Genomic DNA, 18,181 nt, shown 5'->3' with positions numbered 1-18,181 from the left:
GTCGAGAGTAGAGAGAAAACCCACTGCCATCACATAGGCAAGTAAAATATTTGTATATGCACTTAATTATGGACAGTACAGTACCAGGGTCTGAAATTCCAGTTGTGATATGCTGATTGAAAAAAAAAGTCCATAATTAGGAAATTATGGGGGGGGGGGGGGTAGGGTGGAGGAAGACAGACTGATGAGCAAAGTTTCTAGGCATACTCTCCTGTAAAATATAGTTTTAAAAAGAAATAATTTTATGCAGTGAAGGATTTCAACACCTGAAATCCACCTCCCTTGCACACCCACCTATACAACAAGTGAATGCATTACCACTGATCTACGTCCAGGCCCTACCCTACGTTCCACACAATATTTTGTCTTAACAACATTGAGCAACAAAGATGATGGGTACTTGTATATCATTTATTATAACAGGGGGCGGGATTTAGCTCAGTTGGTTGAGCACTCGCCCGAGGTGCTTGTGTCACAGGATCGAATCACCTCGGTGGATCCGAACAGCAGATTGGGTTTTGACTCATTTCAACCAGTGCTCCAGAACTGGTTAAAGGCACACTATATCTCATGTCACAAAAGAAACCTGTCACATAGGCTAACAGCTAGAGATCTTTTATACATTTTTCCACACACACACTGCCTTTGATAAACCAGCTATGAAGTGTTTTGGTACAGTGCTTGTCATTTTTACACAAACTGGTTTCAGTAAGTTTCGGTGGATTTTGAATCTGTTGTGTGGTTGAGTTCAGACAACATAGTCCTGCACTTTTCCATTAACACTTTGATCGCTTCGGACACCAGCACATCGGGAGGTAAAATGCCAGTGGACTCCACTGAAACTGAAAACAAATTTTATTAAAGAAAGTTCATTTCATAAATATTTTCACTCATTTCTAATATTTCCAATACATTATTTCTAATAGTCAAACCTGTCCTAGCAGCTACCTGTAATCAGCGGACACTTGCCATAAGCGGTCACTTTTATCCCTCCCAAACAATTTTTAATGTAAATGCGTCACCTGTCTAACGTGGCCAGCGACCACCTAATGTGAATCTCAAATCGTTAAAATACCTGTATTAAAGGAATACACACACAGGGAATTTGGACTGGTAGGCATATTCTATGATATAGATTTTGTTTGTTTTGTTTAACAAGACCACTAGAGCACATTGATATATTAATCATCGGCTATTGGATGTCAAACATATTATAATTCTGATACGTAGTCATTATTTTTTATAGAATTTGGTCAAAAATAAAGGTTTTACTTAAAGTAACCCTAATTTCATACTAAAAATTTCCACCGTATCTGAATATCACCGTAGGTATTTGTCATTATGTTATATCGATATTACATTAACAAAATATCTGCCTGCAAAATTACAAATAAATAGAGGCCATTTCATGGGGGTTTTCAAATACGATTTTTATGTCAGCTTGTAATGTGTAAAAACCATATTTTCACAAAGCATGAGTTGACATAAAAATTGTATTCGAAAAAAACACCATGAAATGGTCTATTTATTTTTCTTTATACATCTTTCCTAATTTTTTTATTCGCTTTTTGTTAATATCTTTCGCTTATCTTATCGAAAACATGTAACATCATGATATATTTCTTCGGATGGCATTTTTCCAGAAGATTTACTTGATCTTAGACTTTTTAAAAGAAATCTGAATAAAAATTAATTTTATTGAATTAATAATACTGCTGTGCAAATATACCTGACAAAGCGATCCTCCAAAACCCACAAAACAAAATGAATTGAACACTGTTAAAATGAACTTACACTCAATGACAGGACATTGTGGCATCATTAACCGGCCTCGGTGGCGTCGTGATTAGACCATCTGTCAACAGGTACTGGGTTCGGATCCCAGTCAAGACATGGGATTTTTAATCCAGATACCGACTCCAAACCCTGAGTGAGTGCTCCGCAAGGCTCAATGGGTAGGTGTAAACCACTTGCACTGACCATAACTGGTTCAACAAAGACCATGGTTTGTGCTATCCTGCCTGTGGGAAGTGCAAATAAAAGATCCCTTGCTGCTAATCGGAAAGAGTAGCCCATGAAGTGGCGAGTGGGTTTTCTCTCAAAATCTGTGTGGTCCTTAACCATATGTCTGATGCCATATAACCATAAATAAAATGTGTTGAGTGCATCATTAAATAAAACATTTCATTCTTTCTTTGTGGCATCATTATTTAGCTTCGTATTCAATGTTTTAGATATTTTATTGTAATTGCACTTCATATCCCTTTTTTATAGGTACAGTTGTTCAGATTATTTTTCTTTAAAAAAAAAAAAAATCAGATGCATTGGTAATCATCAAACTTAAATATGAAGAAAGGACACAAAGGGAGATAATTTAATCATGAACTTTTACAAAAACGTAAATAAAATGTCTATATTTTCACTGTAGCTGGCCTCAGATTACAGTTATCTTCCCATTTGGTTGTCCAAAATCCGGAAGTTTCACCGCGCAAGTAGTCTGCTGTTTGACTGTGATTATTTCATGGCAGACAGCTATGAAGTGGCAACTGTTTGACTGAAGTGACAGGGGATAGCATGTAGTTTGTAAACATGTGTAACTTGTTGACATTGAAGACTTGTTTGTGGTAATTCCGGCCCATGCAAAAGTAGTGCTTTTTGTGTAAAATGGGTGTACTCCGGCCTGGTTTAGAGGGTGTGTCTGTTTAAACCAATATGCTGGGAGAAAGAGCTGGACAACAGGGGTTGTCCTTTTCAGGGTATGTGTCCCCCATGCAGGCAAAGGTACATACAAAACTTCACGGGCCTGCTTATATTAATAAAAATGTTATAGCCACTAAGGCTATATAGAAACATATAGCGAAATTAATTGTGGTCTGAGGCCTGATATAGTTCACACATTACACCGGTTAAATGCTTGATTCTGATGAAAGTACTATAACCAGAGAGGTGAAATTACACAGACTGATTGTGCATACCACAAGGAATATGAAAACTAATTTATTTATTTTCTAAATATTTTATTAAATTAAAAAACATTTTTTTTGAATTTATTAAAAATTAAAATTAAAATTTTCAACTTTTAAATTTCAGTATCCTCCAAAATAGCATAAAATGACCTCTGATGTTACTACAGGTTGTTGCAATATTTTTTAACAGTTTTGAGCTAATATTTTGGTAAAAAAGAGCAAAAGTTGGATTTTGTTAGTCAATATTGAGATTTGAATGTTTTTTACATATTGAATTTTAATGAATTTCTCAATTATTGCAATTGGACAGAAGATCTAAATATAATGAATATATCACTACTAAATGTAATTAAACACTTTAAATAAATAGTATACAGTTTTTAACAAGATTAAGTACTCTAATAATACATTTCACCTACATTTATGTAAATTACACACTTCAGTCATTTTTCAAAAATGGTCTTTTATCCTTAGAAAATCTAATAGGCTAATATTCTATGCTGTCTGAATGTATTTATTGTGTTCAGTAATCAGATGCTGGTATACTTGTCAAGTTTATTGCAGAAAATGTGCCAAAAGGTTAACATTTGGCTTGTAATACATATGGCAGAATAATCCATAATGCATATTCAGTGGTCATTACTACAAACATCCTTCCAATCAAGAAATACTACACTGAGGTATCCCAGACACTGGCACATGACTACACTTGTTAACAGTTATCACTGGAAACTGAAAAATATGGTGCAAGTACCTCTTGGTAGGATTTATATCAGCATTTTGTGACAAAATCTTCATTTTCAAAGTTGTCGTCAACAAAAAAAATATTATGGTGTATACCTAAGTAATATCTGTAGGGCATATTCATATTAATATGCATTTATATGGACTGTTTTGCCTTTTACAAAGTGGCTACATGTCTAATACAGTAAATGAAGTAGATTAAGTAAATACAGCAGGTCAAAATTGAATATGAGGCCTATCATGTCTAATTTTCCCTGAAATTAGTGTGTAAACATTTGTTGCAAATGGTCCCAATTTTGTGACTTTCACCATCCCTCTGACACATTTCTAATAATGTATCATGAATTCAGTCACCATATCTTTACTAAGCCTCCACTTATCATATCTAAAATGCAAAATTTTACAGTTTTAGATTTTTTTGTTTTTCAAAAATTTAAATTTAAGTTTAATATTTAATTAAAAATGAAGTAAAATCTAATGATTGATTTTTTTTCCTTTAAATATTTCAAAATCTTTCCAAGACAACACTGTGCAGATAGAACATATGTAGAAGAAAAAATAGCTGCTCATTGTATGAAGAAATTCCAAAATGTGATAAAGTTATTACATTTTGAAGTTGGTGTCCCTCAAGTTTCCATTGCTAAAATTGGCCATGGCAAGGCACTGTGGTAGGTGTTTTAACACAGCCTCTGTATACTCTCAGTTTAAAGGTGACATACCGATACTCACCGAGCATTGCTTTAATATGTATATCATTGGAATGCATTAGTGTGGGCCAGTTTTTAGGGGGAAAAATGGACTGATAGGCCTCAGATTACAGTTATCTTCCCATTTGGTTGTCCAAAATCCGGAAGTTTCACCGCGCAAGTAGTCTGCTGTTTGACTGTGATTATTTCATGGCAGACAGCTATGAAGTGGCAACTGTTTGACTGAAGTGACAGGGGATAGCATGTAGTTTGTAAACATGTGTAACTTGTTGACATTGAAGACTTGTTTGTGGTAATTCCGGCCCATGCAAAAGTAGTGCTTTTTGTGTAAAATGGGTGTACTCCGGCCTGGTTTAGAGGGTGTGTCTGTTTAAACCAATATGCTGGGAGAAAGAGCTGGACAACAGGGGTTGTCCTTTTCAGGGTATGTGTCCCCCATGCAGGCAAAGGTACATACAAAACTTCACAGGCCTGCTTATATTAATAAAAATGTTATAGCCACTAAGGCTATATAGAAACATATAGCGAAATTAATTGTGGTCTGAGGCCAGCTAAAATACAGTGAAAATATGACTTTTTCACCAGATATCACTTTTATGGTTTCGGTAGATCTATATATGAAGAACGACACAAAGGGAGATAATTTAATCATGAACTTTTACAAAAAAGTAAATAAAATGTCTATATTTTCACTGTAGCTAAAATACAGTGAAAATATGACTTTTTCACCAGATATCACTTTTATGGTTTCTGTAGATCTATATATTTCATTGCTATGTATATATAATAATAGCAGAGGGCCTTGTAAGTTGGATATCTTGTGTCCAATCCATTTGTACCTTATATGCAATAAAATATGTTTCAATCAATAATAGTTATTAATCATCACAAACCAGTCTCGACTTTTCTTTGTTTTGACTGCATCCTAGGGACCAGCTTTCCTCTTTCTGTCTGGGGCAATCATCTCTGATGTCACTGTCAATGAAGCACCTGCCTTTGACTGTGCTTTTGCAAGACCTTAAGATTGAAAAACAAAACTAAATTCAGATGAGAAAAAACTAAAGCATGTATTAAAAACCCAGGATAGTCAATTTAATTAGTCATCAGATATTAAACTAGCTGTTATATTTCCAATCATCTACCTTAATGAAATAATAATAGTGCAAATTAAAAAATATGTTTTCACATGTACATGTATGCAATACATTTGTTCCTCTTAATTTTATTTATGTATTTTACTGATTTAATAATGACAATGCCAATCATTATTATTGATTTACTTACACTTAACACTGTTGTTTAATAATATACATGTTTATCAATATTCATAATTCAGCAAGTTGTTGTTATTTGCTTTGACATTTTTGTCAGCATCACACTTAAAACAAACACTTATAAACAGCATTGATGTCATAAATTTATGAGGAAAATGCATTCTGTTGCAGGAAATTATCAAAGATAATGTATTTTTAACATGTTAGTGCTGGTTTAATTGTTGTAAATGGATTTGATTAGCTAATCAAAGTTTGCATTACAGACTGCAGATTGAATATTAGAAAGCCAATTTTAGTGTTTGCATGTGGATTTGATTAGCCAATAAAATGTTTCATGATATGCAGATCTTGAATTATAATATGTATTTAATTTGCTAAGCTTTATTTTTGACTGCATATGAATTGTCACAAGCCTTCAGAGAATACTGCTAAAGCAATATATATCCCCATCCGGACCAAATACATTTTCGTATCTCCTAATTTCAAGGGCCATAACTCTGTAACAAAAAGGATAAACCTCAATGTAAGTCAAACTTGATAAACCTATACCCAAACTTTCAGCTCAATATCGTGAGGCATTGTAAAAAGAAAATGTCCGGAAAACAAATTTTCCTATTTCAAGGGCCACAATTCTGACAAAAATTGGTAAATCATCAAGAAAGTCAAACTTGATCTGTGATAGTACATTGTAAACCCATATACACAATTTCAGCTCAATATCTTGAGACATTGGGGAAAAAAGAGTATGGAAAACAAATTTGCGTATTTCCTAATTTCAAGGGCCATAACTCTGTCAAATATGGATATATCATGAAAATTAAAGTTTGTTTTGTTTAATGACTCCACTAGAGCACATTGATTTATTAATCATCCACTATTGGATGTCAAACATTTGGTAATTTTTGACATAGTCTTAGAAAGAAAACCCGTTAAATCTTTCCATTATATGTACCATCCCAGACAGGATAGCACATACCACAGCCTTTGATATACCAGTCATGGTGCACTGGCTATTTTATCATAAAAGTTAAACTTATAGTCTGTTTGTGTGAAAAGGGAACAATGAATTGGCATATAAATCTATAATGTATCATACTATCAAGCTGCATACTTTGTCTGTTCTAGCATTTTGTCTTCACCCCTGTATTAAAAATGAGATTTAATCTGTATATAATTACCGGCCTCGGTGTCGCAGTGGTTAAACCATCGGACTACAGGCTGGTAGGTACAGAGTTCCAATTAAGAACGAGTTCTTAAGGGCTCAATATATCGTCAACATCCCTAACTGCATTATGCTTCCAATTCCGTTCACTTTGTTTTCTAGTGCACGGTTCGCGCAATCAACATCCCATTTGTTGTCATCGACACGTCATTCATTTATGAGTCGGTTAAGTTCAATCTTGCTTTCTTCGCTGGTTTTAACCTTATTTTTACGAAAATTTCTGTTAATGTGACAAACATTTCTTTACTTTCCCCATGCAATAGTCAACAACGTCAGAACTCTTTAAATGTAGGGTGTGCTATGCTAAATGTACGCCTACTCAGCTACTGTTCTGAGACAAAAGACGTAAGTTTACACAGAAAAAGTTCCCGCACCGAACTATTGTTCGAACCAAATTGTTAACAACTACAAAAAATTACTCTCCTACCTTTAATTGCCGTTAGATTTCCTCCAAAGTTTGTCCACACACAAATCGCAACAAAACCACTACAAATATACAGATTCCACACACGAGACTGCAACGATGTCGCCGATATTGTCTTTGCTGAGATTGCATAGGGAAAAATACATGCAGTTTTCTGCCATCTGCCATGTTGCTTGTTTATGGAATACTCTTCAAGAGGGGTGAAAGCCTCCAAAGTATGTGACACAATTAATATGAAATCGATAATCTCTAGTGGTATTATTAAAATAATAATAATAATAATAAAAATAATTAATAAAAAATATGACCTCATCACGTTTGCATTTATATTATAACATGTTATAACGTTGTTAGATTAAGTCCTATCCTTTCACCCCTCTTGAAGAATATTCCATAAAAAGTCAAAATGGCAGCTGATACAAAATTACATGCTTTTTCCTCTATGCGCTCTCAGCGAAGTCGATATAGGTGACATGGTTATCATCTGATATGTGGAATCTGTGTCGTTGTAATGGTTTTTTCTAGATTTGTGTCTGGACAAACTTTGGAGGAAATATAACGGCAATTAAAGGTAGGAGAGTGATTTTTCGTAGTTGTTAACAATTTGGTTCGGACAATAGGTCAACGGAAGGATAATATCTTAAATGTGACTTACCACAGTGTTCACGAAGGTTAAAAAAAAAATGCTCATCAAATCATAGTATATTTGATCTTGAATCAGAGTAAATTAAAACGAAACTACTCATTTTTGATCAAAGGTAAAAAAAAAACCAAAACGATATATATAAAACGGAAATGAGATAGATTGTATTTCCGGATCCGGATAAAAAAAAAAGTAAACGAAGGCGGTTTTTTTAAAAATGTTTCAATTTACTGGTAAGATCAAAGAAGAATGGCAACAATTGTCATCATGATTATTAACTTTATCGTGCTACATTCACTGCCCTGTTGGAAAACAGTAGCAATTACCGATACCAACTGGTTCAGTAACAAGAAGTACAACAATGAACAACAGATGAACAAAGATAACTTGGTGCCGAGTGGGACCTATGAGACCGATATTCAGTTTCAAAACATCATAACAACATTCAATAATACAAGCTATGAAAAAAAAATAAAGTTCTGGGCGTTTGGTTCTCATTTTAATATTTATCTTAAGAAACAGCCACTATTTCATAACAAAATGACAATAACTCACCAAGGTGGGGGCAATGCTAACATAGATATTCCCATATTTTATATTGGATTCAATTACGATGTATCCGTGACTGTTGTACGTGGAAGATTTCTTAGTAATAACTTCAAAGGCATACTAAGCTGGAATAATGTTACAATTGAAATCGATTGTCCAAATGCAAAGGCTGTCGATAGAGACATTAATCTCAAATATGTATTATCATGTAAAATAAATTCCTTCAAATACGATGACACTAATGTAAGAGATGATTACATTTTTCTGGAACAAAAACCCAGGGATTGGAGTCACGTTAAAAATAACATGTATAAAAATCACAGACACAGACGTTCACCTAACCAACGTCAGTCATGCGGCGTTCACTTAGTTGCAGACCATTTATATTTTAAACACGTTGGTAGTTTCAGTGTTGGTAGCACAGTTGAAACAATGACAAGTAGTCTTGCTACAGCAGATGCCATTTTTCGCAGCACAGACTTCGATGGCGATGGATTTGCTGACAACGTTGGATTTGTTGTTGAAAATATTACAATTTACAATAATCCTTATGAGCCTGGTTATAAATTAAAGGAAACACGTTTGTCTTCATCTGAATATCTTCGCCTTTTTGCTAATTACGATTTTAATAACTACTGTCTAGGTGTGGCTTTCACTTACAGAGATTTTGAAGGGGGCATTATAGGTTTAACTATGATAGCATCTTCAGACCCTCACTCAGATAGCGGGGGAATATGTCAGGTAAGAAAATCGGGCATAAGTTTAAACGTCTTGTTAATAAGTCGGCTTAGTGATGATAAATTCTGTTCCAACCAGAAGGCTGCAATAGTACTAACACATGAATTTGGTCATTGTTTTGGCGCGGCCCATGACAGCCTAGATGAACCAAGCTGTGCACCAAATAATGAATATGGTAACTACATTATGTATCCATATATCGTTTCAGGATCCAAACCAAATAACAAACTATTGTCCCCCTGCAGTATTGAAAGTATGAACCCTGTTATTGTAAACAAGGGCCTCCGTTGTTTAAAAACGGACATAGGGCCGGTCTGTGGCAATGCTATTATCGAAGATGGCGAGGAATGTGACTGTGGAACATCTGGAACATGTCGTTACGTTGATCCTTGTTGTATACCAAGTGATGTTAATAACAGTGTAGACATACCTTGTACTTTTGGCCACAACAAAACCAAAACGTGTTCACCAAAACTATCACCATGTTGTTCGGACGACTGTGTACCAATAAGCACAAGCAGAAAACAAACTTGTTTACGCAGATCTGACTGCACACGTGCATCTTACTGTGATGGGGTCAGTTCATCGTGTCCTGCTCCTGTTAATCTTCCAGATGGAAAACCTTGTAATGGTGGAAGACAAATATGTGAATCAGGGAAATGTTCTAAGAGTATTTGTGAATTGTTAAAACTCAAAGACTGCCAGTGTACTAGTAAACCATTATATTGTCATGTTTGCTGCAAGGAATACAATGCAAGTAAAGACGAATGTGCTCCGGTCGGTCATTTTGAAGGTGCACCTAAATACTCTGTAAACCTAAGAACTGAAAAGGGTTACGGATGTAATGCTAACACGGGTTTTTGTGATCATAAACATGTATGCATTATGAAAAGTTTGGATACTGTTCTCGACATAGTAGACACATTCTTAAGTAGTAGATTTCAACGAGATATTGATGATTGGATAAAACATCATGTTTCTTATGTATTTGGAGGCATTTTATGTAGTTTGGCTATTGTAATAATATTTGTTACCACTTACAAAAGACATCGTGATAGCCACGTAGAAGCTCTGAGAGTGGGAAGGTTAACTATTGCTTTTGATGAAGCAATGCTTCAAAAAGTTATCTATTGTAAAACGTTGGAAACTTTCCAAAAGAAAATTGACTGCAGAATTCAACAAGTAATGTTCGGAAAAGGAAAGGAGTTTGTAGAAGCTGTCGGACGTCTTTCTTTATTTTTCCCTACAGCATCCGTACCTTTACTTTTAGAAACTGCAAAGTGTAGTGCAAACGAAGAAGCAGCCGTGCGAATACTATTAATCAGAGGGTTTCCCATGCGGGGATTTTGTGTTTCAGCTGTTGATGATCAAAGTCACTGTTTGTTGCAAATGGAACCAACACGAACACCTTGATGTAAAATGCCTTTTGGCAAGTGTTACATTTTGTTTCGTTTTGTTTCTTGTTTTCAACGGGTTGTGTGTGTGTGTGTGTGTGTGTGTGTGTGTGGGCGGGGTGTCCTTCAAAGCTGTACCTCTTGTAAAGTCCATGTAAATGTTTTTTAGGTTTGTTTAATCCTAAAAATTCATGAAAGATATAAGATACACACACCCTACCCCCATTTTTTTTTAAAATAAAAAAATAAAAAACCCACCCAGTTTCAAAAGAAAGAAAACAAATTTGTGAATTAACATACATTCTGAGAAAAAGTGCACCAGTGCACCATGACTGGTATAACAAAGATCATGGTATGTGATGTCCTGTCTGTGGGATGTTGCATATAAAAGATCCCTTGCTACTAATAAAACAATGTTTGTGTGTTCCCTCTCTAAGACTAAATGTCAAAATCATTTGGCTTAGTAAATCTGAACGCACTGGGGTTTTCCAAGTTTCAACCAGTGTCCTGTTATATCAAAGGTCATGGTACGTGCAGTTGTGTATATTAGAAGGTTCATTTGGATTGTAAGGATACTCAGCTTGGTGAACATGTTGAGTGTTTTTCTTGTCCCAACCATACAATGTCCTGATACACCAAAGATCCAGGTGTGTGCAATCAGGTATGTGAGAGGTGCATCTAGATTATAAGGATTATTTGGTTTGGTTAACCTGTTTACATTTTTATTGTCTCAACTGATGTCCTGTTTATAGCAAAGCTATTTATAGCTTAATGAGATGGGGTTTTTTTTTAATGAAACTGAAAGTTCCCAATTTGTTTATAAAACAACGCTGAAAAAGAAGTTTGTTTTGTTTAACGAATTCTGATTAACAAGGCTGGAAGGCGATTTAAATATGAATTTGAATGGAATTGTTTTTGGGTGTTTTAAAACTCCGACAGTTCATAAGAATGTAGCTTACATGTCTCCATGTTTGTAGAAATTGTTGTAATATGACTAGTTATTATAAAAAAAAACAGTTTTTATAGCAAAGACTATTAGTTTATCAAGACTATGTTTGTTTAAATGTCAACCCGCGATATTTGTATTACATTTTGCGATGTGACACTGCTAATTTTGTTTTATTGAAGTACATGTACATCTCAATAATTGCTCAAAACAATGGTAATGCTTTTAATTTTTTACTCGTCCCCTGGATAACCACCGACGTACATTATACTTGTCCGAGTAAATTTTCACTTGTCATGGGTTGTCTCAGAATCGTCCTTTCCTCTATTGTTATCACATATCCGGTAATAAGTTTCCACTTTTAGTTTCAACATCAAGTTTTCACTTTTAACTCCAATTTTTAATAATCTTAGACCTACATGATGAATGAAAGTTGGTTTATATTATAGTTGGATATATGAATGCTCATTTCAATGCATGTTAAACAATTTTGTTTTTTAAATTTAAAAACATTAAATATATATAGACCACTTCATTGATTTTGACTCTCACTGGCGGACATCTTGAATAACGTATTAATTGTTTCTACTATTTGCTTCAAATGATTATATTATTGAATTATTTGTCCTTTAAAACATACATAAACAAAATTAATTCATGGACTTTATTGAGTTTCAGATTCCTTGGGGGCCATCTTGAATATTTTAAATTGCTCAAGAGTGACAACTCTACACCCACCTGGATACCACTATATACACTCCAAATATAAATAAACACCAATTAAAACCCCCCCCCCACCTATAACGAGAATTTTGGGCTATGCCCATTTGCTGCCGGACTGTCACTGGATTCCATCTTATAATTTTAATACAATGGCAACACATGAAGGACAGTCTCATTAAGGTTTCATATATTGTGCCAAATTTATGAAGCCTGTTTTTTCTTAAACGCAGGTGTTTAAGCATTGTAAATGTGCATGTATGGATAATGTAGTTAGATGTGTGTAAGATGTAAACATGCTTTGTAAATTCGGCCCATAATGTTTATGTACATGTATTTTATTTATGTCTATATATTGATATTAATAATGCTGGAGCATTAGTTTTTCTCAAAATTGTTATGACTGATATATATGCATTGTGGTAATATGCAAATATGTAATATTAATTTTTTGCTGCTATTAATTTGTACCTGCATATTTTTGCTTGTTATTAATGTTATGTTTCTGCATATTATTTAAAGCATTGATGTTTTGCTAAATTACTCTCTTTCGTGTACATAGTTATTGAACAGGGTTATGTGAGAATTAGATAAAGCCATCCATAAAAATATGATTATTCTCCTCAGAATTCAACAGATCATAGAATTTTAGCAGACTACCATTTTGTAAGGATGCCAACAATTATTAAAACTTGTTGCAATAGCTATTTCATTTCATTTCAACTTATTTTCATGCTTATATTCAATTAAAGTTCAAGCATGCTGTCCTGGGCACATACCTCAGCTATCTGGGCTGTCTGTCCAGGACAGTGGGTTAGTTGTTAGTGAGAGAGAAGAGAGTGTAGTGGCCTTATACCTACCCACTGAGCCCTAGGTTGGAGCCGGTACTGGACTGCAAACCCTGTACCTTCCAGGCTGTAGTCCGATGGCTTAAATCACTGCGCTACCGAGGCCGGTTGCAATAGCTAAACAGGTCTTGAATATTTAACAATCTGCTTGAACTAGATCTTACTTGCACTCTGCCTTGGATTTTGTTAGTGGATCTGACATGAGCCAATGCTTTTTCTATTGAAGTAACCTGTTGTTCTAAACAGTTATTCAAAATACCTAACAGCTCATTAAAGGTTCATTTCATACATGCATAATAAAAGTGTTGACTATGAGCTATGTACATGGTTTAAATCTGTTTTACTGTATACTTTGTATTCCCGGTAATGAATAAAATGTGTTGTTTCTATTTTTGCTTTCATGGAAGCATCTAAAGTGTCTTACAAAACAGATGCTAATCGTTTCAAAATTTATATGAAAACAGTTTCAGTATGTACACAAAATCCTAGATGACTTCCATGACCTCTAATTGGCTTCTGAAGTTCCACCAGTAATATTTCAACCAGGTTTAGTCCAAATGATCCTCTCCACCACAAGAAAGTACAGCGCAGGTTCGTTTTGCATAGGGGCATTGAGTTTCTTCGTGTAGCGTCGGTACTGGTTAACACCATGTAAGTTTAATGTCATGACTGGACTCGAGAATAATCAAACTAAAGCTTTGTGGCATCAGATATAGGAAAACATTTGTGTTTTAGACACAGTAGCTTGCGACCATTTGTTTGTCGACGATTGCCAAAGCATTACAAAGAGTTTCCTCTAGCTTTCCCCTACATATCAATATCAATAAGGGGAGGGCTGCAGGTGACTCGAGCTAAGCAGAACTACGACCGTGCAATACTACTACAAGAGAGTATATCAAGTGTGTACTTTTATAAGATTGCTGTAATATATTATTATTGTTGATCTGTTTTAAATCGGTACACATGGTGATGCATATAGAGAATAATAAATGAGTGACCGTTAGATACCATTTATCTCACAACGAGTTGTTTTAAAATGTATCTAAAGAGCGAAAGCGAGTTTGATACGTTTTTAAACAACGAGTTGTGAGATAAATGGTATCTAACGGACACGAATGTATTATTCTATTTCTTATACATCCTCAAAAACCAGGTTTAAGCAAATTTTAACATCTTTATCGACTAAAAGATATTTACAACCCTTTACACTTGTAGCTGCCTTACGCGTCACAGACACATGATTGCCAAGTTAACTAATACGTCACAGTGTAATCGATTTCCACTGTCCTGGGTTTTTTTTATTGGACGTATGGCATTGGTGACCTAGTCATCATCTAGGAGTAGCGAGTCGTATGTCTTGAAATTGTTAACACACGTGCGTGTGTAAACAACAATGTGTTATCAAAAATAACGCATGGTGTTCTCACCAACGGGTGTGTTAGAAAAATAAATAATGTGTTTGTTCTAATTAAATATACCGGTGATTCGTGACTGGGTGACATCATAACTGAATAATATACGCATCTATATCCCCCGAGTTCTGTCTTGTGCATATTAATATTTGTCAAACCAATTTTGTGAATGGCAGTTCTTCAGGCGTGGTGGAAAGGATGTGTCGTCCTGGATTGTACCAGTCCCTCCGTGAGATATATTTCACATATTAACCACTAATACACACTACAATGTTCCGTTTAAATACGTAGGTGCTGATGGGTTTCTTCCTGTAGTGTGTGTGTGTGTGTGTGTGTGTGTGTGTGTGTGTGTGTGTGTGAGTGTGAGTGTGTGTGTGTGTGTGTATCAGTGATTAATATGTCAAATATTTGCTATCAGCGAACTCGAAAATGATCATTGTAATGGTATTTAGCGTCAAACACAGGATTAGTGTTGTATTAGAGCGGGAATTTTTGCCTACCCGCTGGTAGACAGCAATTCAGTGTTTTTGCTGTACAGTTATCTCTGGCTGAGAGCGATCATAAACCATCCAAATATCCGCCTAGCTCTCGAACAGCAGAGTACTCGGGACTATATGGCCCACTTCTGGTGCATATTTGAACTTGGACTCAATTCTACATATAAAAAAGGAGATGGCACTATAGGTCAGTAATATTAGACCATTTTTTGGCCAAGGTCGGAAAAAATTAGTAAAAAGCTGAAACTTGGTAGATACACTCCTCTAACTATCCTTAATAGCATACTAAAAGTCCCCATGTATCTTCTTTGAGCGTTTACCGTTATGACGTCATGACATCACGAGCGTCACTGATCTATAAAACAGTGTTTGGGCTAAGTTCTACAGACCATATGAATTTATCATCTACTTATTTACAGTGGTATCTTCATTGTTTAATAAAGGATATTGCTTCAAATAATATAGATGTCGTTTTATAATGTCATCACGTCACAGTGACGTCATGTTGACTGTGGCATCATGTTGTAAACATGTCGTATTTGAGATTCATGCGCACCGAGAGATGTGGTGATTGGAAACTTCACCTTGAAACAATACGTAAAATGCTCCCACATTTCCATGCGTCGGCTCACCTAGCATATGCCAAGTGTGCTCATCTATATCTTCAGCAGATGTCAACATTTGAAGAGAAGATGTTGCCAGATGAGTTTGAAGCATTCTCCTCCAGGGGTTACTTTACAGTCAGACGGAGGGATACAATGTGGGCAGGAATTCAGACAGACATGATTATAGAACAGGTGCTAATGCGAGCAATGAAAACATCAGGAGGGGTCTCACCAGAGGTCGTGGTATAACCGAGGGCGTTATCAGTAATTGGCTGTTGGGTATGCCAGGCTGCAGTGAGATTACTCAACACGTTGAAACATTTTGTGGCATAGCCTATACCACCAGTGAGCAACATGTCGAACTGAGAATGTCTCGCCAATTGCGTGACAACAAAGATGTTGATACTCTACTACAGTGGCTTACAGTCCATAGTCCCATTCCACCAAATAAGGAATTGATATCACTAGCAACTGGTGTTGTGGTAAACTGTGATTTTGCACTTAAGTTGGTACAGCCACAATGCAGAAAATCGTGGGTAAGACATTTGGAGACATCCACCTGCACCGGAAAGACAAAGTTCTTCCACTGTCTAGTGTCACCAACTTGGTCAAAGTGCGAGAAGAGGTCATTCCCGTGAACACTATGCAGCTCTTCAACAGGATAGTTTGTGTGATCAAGTCTGAAGACGATTTTGCCTCTTGTTTCGAGTATGGGCTAGTTCCTAGACCTTTATCACTGTTTGATGAGATATCCATGAGGAAAACCCAGAAATCGGTCATGTATGATGTCATAGAATCAGTAGCTGGTAGTCAACAAAAATATCATGCAGAAAAAACCGGTTGTCGTAGATGGCGGATATTTACTGAGTCGAGTGATATGGCCTCAACATGGCTCGTACAGTGACATATACTCAGCATATGTAACATATGTACAGAAACACCATGGAATAAATAGTGGCATCGTTGTATTTGATGGTTATAGTGATGCACCAAGCACCAAGGGCGTGGAGCAAAATCGCCAAGCGATGAAGTCACAGTCGACAGCGATCTTGTTCACAGATGATATGCCTATTACTATCCGTCAAGAAAGATTCCTGACCAATGGAAAGAATAAAGCCAGGTTTATTCAAGCTCTGACTGGGTATCTGGAACATGCTGGCATAAAAGTGAATCATGCTGTAGCAGATGCAGATACGTTGATTATTCGTACAGCAATAGAGCTATCAAGGAACAACAATATTGTTGTGGTGGGAACCGATGTTGACTTACTTATTTTGTTGATACAGTTGTCAAAGCAAGACAACCAACTATATCTGTATAAACCAGGAGCTGGAAAATGTCCTGATAAAGTGTTTTCCATCAGCTGTGCTCAGTAGCGTATGTCAGAAGCCTCTAGCACTTTGCTGTTCGTACATGCCATGACTGGTTGTGACACCACATCTGCCTTGTACAGACAAGGTAAGAAGAAGGCATTCACCCTTCTTCAGAAGAACCCAGATCTACAGCATTGTGTGGTGAAGGCATTCAATGACCCAACCTCATCACCAGATTCTGTGTCATCTGTATACGTACAGTTCCTGCTGGCCTTGTATGGTGCTCACAAGACCACAAAATCTCTGAATGTTCACAGACATAGGAGATTCATGAAAGCAGTAGCTAATTGTCCTGTTCAGAACAAGATACAGCTCGCAGCTCTACCACCGACATCTGCAGCAGCAAAGGAACATTCATTCAGAGTTTATCACCAAGTGCAGCAGTGGTTAGGAGTAGAACTGCCACCAACAGAATGGGGTTGGGAATTGACAGATGGACAGCTACAACCGGTTTTCACACGTCAGCCACCAGCACCTGAAAAAACTGTTAAGTTTGGTTTCATGCACCTGCAAGAGTGGTTGTGAGCGATCGTGTGGCTGCAAGAAAGCAGGTCTGTTCTGCACAGTTCTATGTGGCCATTGCCAAGGAAATGGCTGCAGCAATTTAGAAAAACCAGTCGTTTGTGAATCAGACACTGATTTTGAAGTGAAAGAGATCGAGGATGACTCGCTGGAACTTGACTATGAAGCATTTGATTTCCAGATGACTGACGAGGATTCTCTGGAGGATACTAATGAATGTGACGTTTTACCAAAACTGAAAATCCACGAAAGCGAAAACTCAAGTCGTAAACTGTATGAGCTGTCTAATACTATTATATGTTTGAACTTGTAAATTGTACTAAACGAGTACCTAGGATGACGTCATATATGACATCATGATCTATTTTCTTGTGTTTATTTGCATTACCGACACTTGTTTCAAATCACCTTATTGCCATTTAGTAATAAATCTTCAAACAATATACTCATGTATACTAGAATACATCTCCGAAAAGGCCATTTCTCACATAAATATGAACTATAACGTCATAACGACAGAAGCTCAAGGAGAATACACGGGGACTTTTAGTATGATATTAAGGCTACTAAGAGGAGTGCATAAACAAAGTTTCAGCT

The 18,181-nt window shown here is 36.0% G+C and overlaps 1 protein-coding gene and 1 long non-coding RNA gene across 2 annotated transcripts; one reads left to right on the top strand and one right to left on the bottom strand.

Annotated features, from left to right (window-relative positions):
- Positions 1-397: 397 nt before the first annotated feature.
- Positions 398-8,133, bottom strand: LOC121372013. The gene is made up of 3 exons (XR_005957878.1): positions 7,993-8,133; positions 5,311-5,434; positions 398-842 (listed from the first exon to the last, which is right to left on the bottom strand). It is a non-coding gene; the product is annotated as an uncharacterized LOC121372013 (long non-coding RNA).
- A 33-nt stretch (positions 8,134-8,166) lies between these two features.
- On the top strand, positions 8,167-13,158 carry LOC121370365 (disintegrin and metalloproteinase domain-containing protein 10-like). Its single transcript, XM_041495531.1, has 2 exons — positions 8,167-8,213; positions 9,476-13,158. Exons 1-2 carry the CDS (start codon positions 8,198-8,200, stop codon positions 10,678-10,680), a joined length of 1,221 nt encoding a protein of 406 aa, XP_041351465.1. The 5' UTR covers positions 8,167-8,197; the 3' UTR covers positions 10,681-13,158.
- Positions 13,159-18,181: the final 5,023 nt, after the last annotated feature.

The sequence above is a fragment of the Gigantopelta aegis genome, chromosome 4 (assembly GCF_016097555.1).
Source record: "Gigantopelta aegis isolate Gae_Host chromosome 4, Gae_host_genome, whole genome shotgun sequence".
Lineage (NCBI taxonomy): Eukaryota > Metazoa > Mollusca > Gastropoda > Neomphalida > Peltospiridae > Gigantopelta > Gigantopelta aegis.
Note: the sequence above shows the minus strand (reverse complement) of the source record. Positions and strands in the feature narration are given on the sequence as shown.